The sequence below is a fragment of the Buceros rhinoceros genome, unplaced genomic scaffold, assembly GCF_000710305.1.
Source record: "Buceros rhinoceros silvestris isolate BGI_N320 unplaced genomic scaffold, ASM71030v1 scaffold30673, whole genome shotgun sequence".
Lineage (NCBI taxonomy): Eukaryota > Metazoa > Chordata > Aves > Bucerotiformes > Bucerotidae > Buceros > Buceros rhinoceros.
Genome location: NW_010403728.1, coordinates 10,900 through 17,333, shown reverse-complemented (window position 1 = coordinate 17,333; position 6,434 = coordinate 10,900). Strand labels below are relative to the sequence as shown.

The 6,434-nt window shown below is 57.7% G+C and overlaps 1 protein-coding gene across 1 annotated transcript; it reads left to right on the top strand.

The window, feature by feature from the left end:
* The first annotated feature begins 2,222 nt into the window (after positions 1-2,222).
* On the top strand, positions 2,223-6,354 carry DUOXA1 (dual oxidase maturation factor 1). The gene is made up of 7 exons (XM_010133117.1): positions 2,223-2,369; positions 2,708-2,765; positions 3,334-3,468; positions 3,621-3,729; positions 3,845-3,949; positions 5,199-5,413; positions 6,143-6,354. Exons 1-7 carry the CDS (start codon positions 2,223-2,225, stop codon positions 6,352-6,354), a joined length of 981 nt encoding a protein of 326 aa, XP_010131419.1.
* Positions 6,355-6,434: the final 80 nt, after the last annotated feature.

Here is a 6,434-nt window from a genome sequence, read left to right as displayed (position 1 = left end):
GCACGCCCCACTTCCATCACTGCTGGGGACAGATGAGGGAAGCAGAGCAGCCCCGTGAGCCCCTGCAATGTGCTGCTGGACACCTGCGTTAGAGAGGGAGGGAAGATTCCTCCTCCCTGCTTTCATTTTTGGTGATACGGCATCACTCCTAAAGACATCTTTGCAGTGCTCGTCTGAACAGCTCAGAGCCCGTGGTGCCTCGATCTCTTCCTTTCCACCAGCCCAATGTCCAAAAGCCCCATGTGTGTCTATGCAATCGCCCCAGAGGATCTGCCCCATTTGCTGTCAAGTCCATGTCTCCTTCCACTTTGCAAGATGCTTCCAGAGCTGGAGCTGCGGCCACTGCCCGCACCAGCAGACACCTCTGCAGCACAGCGACACTTCTCAGCTGCGTCAGCCTGGCTGCCCTCTAACTATTTTAAACAACCCCAAGGGAGGGATTCAGTGTTCGACTGGGGAGCGCCAGGGTGGGACTTCAGGGAAAATGGAAAAGCCTTTGCCCAAAAATGCCTTTATTTCCTGCCAGGTGTGAATTGAAACTTGGTCTAACCTCCCTCTGCGAAGCGGGTGGGAAGGACCCAGCCAGGCCATCTGCTGGGATGCAGAAATGCCCAGGGGATGGCAGTAATTGTGCCATCTTCAGAGGGGAGTGCCCAGATGTGCAGCAGGAGAATGTTTCTGCCACGCTGGGACATCTTGGCATCAGTGCAACCTGCTTCAGCCAACCAAATGCCAAAGAACAAGAGCAAACCCCCAAAGCTTGAATTTCCATGAGCTCCACACCATGGCCAGTTTAGTATCCTGAGGGTCTGCTGCATAACGGGGCTGGGAGCCTCTCTAGAACTGGGCCTGTCTGCTGGTCCTCCTCAGCTTGCCCAGTGACTGACAGGTTGGCCAGGACCTTCCCAGGGAACCTCCCATGAGGGATGCAGTCAGGAGGAGAGGAGACCATGCAGCCACAGCCCAGATGACCTCAGCTGGGATGCTTCACTGGGCAGTGCAGGTGAGGGCTCTGAAGCTCTCTGGTGCTCTCCCCAGCAGGTTTCTGAGGAGCCTGGCAGCCCCAGGGTCTTCGCACCATAAGGAACAGCTGGACTTTGCACCATTCTGCAGGAAAAGTCAAAGAAAAGAAGGCAAAGCCCCTGTGGGATCCCTCACCTCTGCGACGCCTCGCGGCACGGTGCCAGCCCGTAGCTCCCTTGCCTGCCCTGGGGCTCAGCAGCAGTGCCACAGAGGACCGACCAGCCGTGGGGGAGACCGCAAGAGGCAGCCACCTCGGGAGGCAGGCACTGTGAAACATGCTGGGAGAAACACCGCCGTGACACACCGGGCTGGCTCTTGGCCCGCAGCCTGGGGAGGCAGCCCAGGCAGGGAGGCAGCACCCCGGAGCACACCGCAGCTCTGCACAGAGCCAGCCCTCGGGATCGGCGTGGCGGAGGTAGGCTTGGCACGGGGAAGGGGGCACGGGTGTTTCTGCAGCCACTGCTGGGGTGGTCCCGGCTCCTGGGGGATGCTTAGCAGCCCTTTCCTAGCAGGGGATTGCCTTGGCCAAGCGCTGTGGCAAAACCCACAGCCAGCTTCCCAAGCAGCATCCCTCCGTCTGCTGCAGCACGGCGTTGCCTCCAGCTGGCTCCTGGGACGGAGTTTTGGCGGGTGGTGACTGGCACCCTGCTGCTCTCTGTCCCCTCTGGGCTGCTCCTGTTTCTGTGGCCGTTGAGGAGTTACCTCTGTCTGGGGCTGAGCAAGGAGCAGCCTGATGGGGCGCCGCCCGTGTTTGTGAGGTGATTCACCGAGCACCCTGAGCACAACACCCGCAAGTGGGAACCGGGCGGCTTGATAAAGAGCTGAACCAGGGAGGGTGGGAGCACCAGCAAGAGAGCAGGGGTCAAGGACAGGCAGAGGAGGGGAGGGGAGGTGTGCACACCTTGCTGCCTCGTCTTGGGGACAATCTGAGCATCGCAGCGGTTGCCACGGTGCCTCCAAACCTGTTTAGCTCTGGGGTGTACCCTGGGAGGTGGAGATGCCTCAGCGTACACCCTGATGTGCGACTGCTCTGAGCACAGGCACTGGGGGTACGCACACAGCCATGCCCGAGAGAAGGATCACGCTGGCAAGTGGGCAGGAGACAGACCTGTGTCTGGGCTGGGTGGGGTGGGAGCGTGGAGGTGATTTTCTCCCCAGGGTCTCTCTGGGTGCTGATTTCCAGCCGCCTGAGCAGCAGGATGACGCTGTGGAATGGCTCCTTCCCCTTCTACCCCGGCACCAGGGTGTGCTTCCCCTTTGACACCACCCAGGCCGTCATCGTCTCCATCTTCCTCTCCCTGCTGGCCACTTTCATCATCATCCTGCCTGGGATCCGGGGCAGGAGGGTAAGTGGAGGGAGCTCAGCCTTCTGGTCCCTGCCTTGTGCATCCCACACACCTCCTCCTTCCCAGCCTCCAAAATAGGCTCGGGGAGCAAACATGCCCATAGGTTCATGACTGGGGCTCTGGGACCTTTAGCGAGCCATGAGGGTGAGCTCCAGCCCAACCCAGCATGCACCCCTATGCTGGAGACAACAAACTCCACCAACCCAAATTTACAGCAGAGCAGAGGAGGAACAGGCCTCTTTCTCACCAGCCGGCATTTCTGAATGACATGCTTGGTGCTGAGGTCCCCGTGGAAAAATCTGACTGAGATCTGTTTTCCCCCTGCTCGCCTCTCACAGCGACTCTTCTGGTTCCTGCGGGTGGTGATGGGCCTCTTCGTGGGAGCAGTGGTCCTCAGTGAGTACCAGGGTCCGGGGGGGAGGAAGCTCGAGGATGCCCAAGACACAGGGGATGGAGGAGCAAGGTGAGGGATGGTGAACAGAGCAACCAAGCACCAAGTCCAGCCCACAGAATGAGTTTGTGGAGAACAACCCTCATCTGTGCCTGGGACTTGGCTCCAGCAAGCAGCAGGAGTGGTCTCCTGTCTGAAGGCTGGTGATCATATGCACAGACCACCTCCAGGGCAGTCACCAAGAGCCCACCGCCAGCTGCCAGGGGACCCAGCCAGGAGCTTAGAGAAGGACCAGTGCCTGAACAGTGTTCGGGCATCAGTCGCATTGCCTCTAGGGCGAGAGACTGTGCTGGGTCTGGGGAGAAACCAGCCCAAGATGGGCTTCCAAGGTCATGGGTCGGGATTGATGTTGGGGAAGGACATACAAAGCACCTGCTCCTTGGGGCTTACAACCCACACCTTGCATTTGGGATGGGGAAGATGTTGCTTAGGCCATGGTGACCATCATGGCAGGTTTTTCCAGCACTAGATGTCGCACCGCCAGGGCATGACTAACCTTTGAAGTCTTCACAGCCATACAGTTCACGGGGGACTGGGAGACTGGCTGGGTGACAGCAAACACATCGTACAAGTCCTTCAGCGGTGCCCTGGTGAACGTGGACGTTGGGCTGCACATTGGCCTGGCGGGGGTGAACGTCACACTGGTGGGTGAGTGCGTATCACAACAGGAGGGGATTGGGTGCAAGTTTGGCAGCTGTGCACCTGGGTAACTTGGGTTATAGGCCCTTCAGCTCCCACCCCAGAAAGTCTTGGAGCTGCCTCTAAGGCTGAGAAAGCTCCTCAGTCTTCATGTCTGGCAGGAAACCCGGTGAATCAGATCAATGAGACCATCAACTACAACGAGCACTTTGCCTGGAGCTTCGGTGCAGACTACGACCACAGCTACAGCGAAGGACTGGAGAGGGGGCTGCCCAACCCCATCCTCTACGTGGCGGAGAAGTTCACCACGCAAAGCCCCTGCGGCGTGCACAGGCAGTACCGCATCTTCAGACACTAAGCATCCCTCAAGCAGGGGTAAATTAAGGCCCAACCCCATCCTCTACGTGGCGGAGAAGTTCACCACGCAAAGCCCCTGCGGCGTGCACAGGCAGTACCGCATCTCCAGACACTACGCATCCCTCACGCTGTGGTAAATTAGGGCAAGAGGTCAGCGCTGTCTGCGCTCAGTGGGGACGCAGAGAGAACCAGGTAGAGCAGAGGGAGCTTGATGGAGCCACCCTCGTCCCTGTAAGGCCATCCCAAGCCTTGCTGGTCTCTGGCTCTGCCCTTCTGCAGAATCAGGGATGCTCATGCTTCCCGGCCTGCCCATCTCCCCAGAGTCCTCTTGTGTGTCCTCTGCCCTGATGTGCAAGATTGCAGTTGGAAAAAATTATTCTTCATCTAAAAGAAAGCAGATGCAACCCTGTGGAGCTTATGGTGCAAGGTCCTCTCTCAAGCAAGATGCAGAGCCCTGATAAGACCAGCCATAGTGGGAGTTCCTCTTGCGTGCCCAAGAGGGCATGAGACCTGCTGATGGGGAGTGGGCAGGACTGTCAAGAGGTTGCTCAGAGGCCGTTTTATGGAGTAAAGCCGAGAGCCCATGCGTATGTTGTGATCGTGGTGTCTCAGAGCACCCCCACATGTCTCAGAGGTTGTGGGAATGGCACTGCAGGGAAGAGTGAGTCCTGTGATTCCCCCTATGGACATAGGCACCAGGTACCTGCCCACATCTCCTTCTTAACTTTCAGGAGGAATAACTAGCCCTGCCCAAACCTTCCTGCTATTGAGAGGGAGTATTTCAACGCAAGGGATGTTGATGTTCGTTGTTTTTACTATTGGAACACTTTGTGGGGCTCTCCTCCTCAGTGAGCTAAACCCAACCCCCATGCACAGGGGAGGGCTGGCAGCTGGGCGTGCTCCAGGAGCTGAATCAGATGAGGGCACAGCTCGTTGTGCGGTTCTCCAAAGAGCGGTCTCCCTTGTTGCCATTCTCCCTTTGAATGGGTAGGAGCCGTCCGGGTGCAGCCAACTGTGGAGAACCACAAGAATCAGAGAAAGAGTTCACTTGGAGGGACCTCCAGAGGTTTCTGCTCCAGTCCCCCACTCAGAGCAGGACCATATCAAGGTGCTTGCGGGTTCATGATGTTCAACACCGATTGTCCCTAGACATGGAGACCCCTCTCTGTCACTGTGGGACCTGTCCCACAGTTCTGCCGTTCAGTTAATAGAGTCCTTTGGGTTGGAAGGGACCTCCTAAATCCAGCCTGTCCAGCCCACCTGCAAGGCCATCTAGAGCAGGTTGCCCAGGGCTGTGTCCTTCCACTGGGCTGTGGAGGGGAGACCCTGAGAAGAGGTTTGAAGCATGATGCTCTCTGCTCAGTGTTGTGACCCTTCCGCAGGATGGCCTTTTGCACGTGGTTCGTTTCCATCCTATTGTTCTCCATGCCCATCCTGCTCTACGGCAGCTACATGCTTCTGCTCACAGCCACCCTGATGCTCTTCTCACTGCTCTTCTTCTTCACTGCGAGGAACACTCTGAAGTGTCCCATCCAGTTTGGCCCAGCTTCCCTGAAAACAGACTACGGTGGATCCTTTTGGCTGACATTATCGACAGGTGAGTGCTCAGCTTGCTCCTGGGGCTTTTGTTCTCCATCCCAGCCGTGATGGTGCTCAGTGATGCCCCAACAGCACCTCGTCCCCTCTATCTCCATGGTCACAGAATATGTTTTTTCTTTAAAAATGACAGAAAAATTTAGGATAGCCTCATCGAAACCGGTGAGGAGAGAGCTGAGGGGCCAGGAGATCTGGATGGCCAAAGCTATCTGCAGGGAGGTGTTCCCAGAGGGACATCATGAATCGTGGAGTCAGGAAAAGACCTGCCCTGGAGGGACCCTCGGGGGTGTCTCTCCCAGCCCTTGCCTCCCAGCTGTCCCACTCACAGGCAGCACTGCTTTCCTCTCCTGGAACTGGAATTTCCCATGTTACACCTGTGCACCTCAGAGAAGAGGCTGGCTCTTTACCAGCAGCAGCTGTCAGTTAGGTCCCCCGGTAGATGTCTCCTTTCCAGGATAAACAAGCCCAGCTCCTCCAGCCTTTCCCCACATGGGGTGGGCTCCAGCCCCAGCCCTCTTGGTCATCTGCTCCAGTTCACTGACTTCTGTTTCGTACCGGGTAGCCCAAACTGATGGCACAGTCCAGATTTGGAGAGGCAAAGAATACCTTCCCTTGACCTCCCAGGTGATGCCATGTGCCGTTGGCCTTCAGATCCAGATCCAGGTCTGGGTGGGCCTGGGACACAGTGGGCAGGAGGTGCTGATGTGTCTCCTCACCCTGTGTGTTGCAGGGCTGCTGTGCCTGCTGCTGGGGTTGGGCATCATCATCCTGAACTCCGTGCAGCCGGAGAAGCTGAAGCTTGTCTTTAACCTGGACGAGAGAAAGGGAGAAGAGGAGAGGTGGGACAAGTCCTACCTGGCAGCTGAGCCCAGCTCCTCTGCACAGGACGTGCTGATGGTCCCCCTGGGCAAGCTTTGCGAGGTGACAACCACCCGGCTGTAGGCACTGAGGGGAGGCAGGGCAAAGCCCAAGGACACCCCTCCTGCATTCACACTCCAGTCCAACCCCACCCTACCAGAAGC

Bases quoted from the DNA above. Each gene is read 5' to 3' on its own strand.
- DUOXA1 (XM_010133117.1), top strand. From the start codon at position 2,223: ATGACGCTGTGGAATGGCTCCTTCCCCTTCTACCCCGGCACCAGGGTG. The intron at 2,766-3,333 runs GTGAGTACCAGG...AAGTCTTCACAG, and splicing joins CGTGGGAGCAGTGGTCCTCA to CCATACAGTTCACGGGGGAC. The intron at 3,950-5,198 runs GTAAATTAGGGC...ACCCTTCCGCAG, and splicing joins TACGCATCCCTCACGCTGTG to GATGGCCTTTTGCACGTGGT.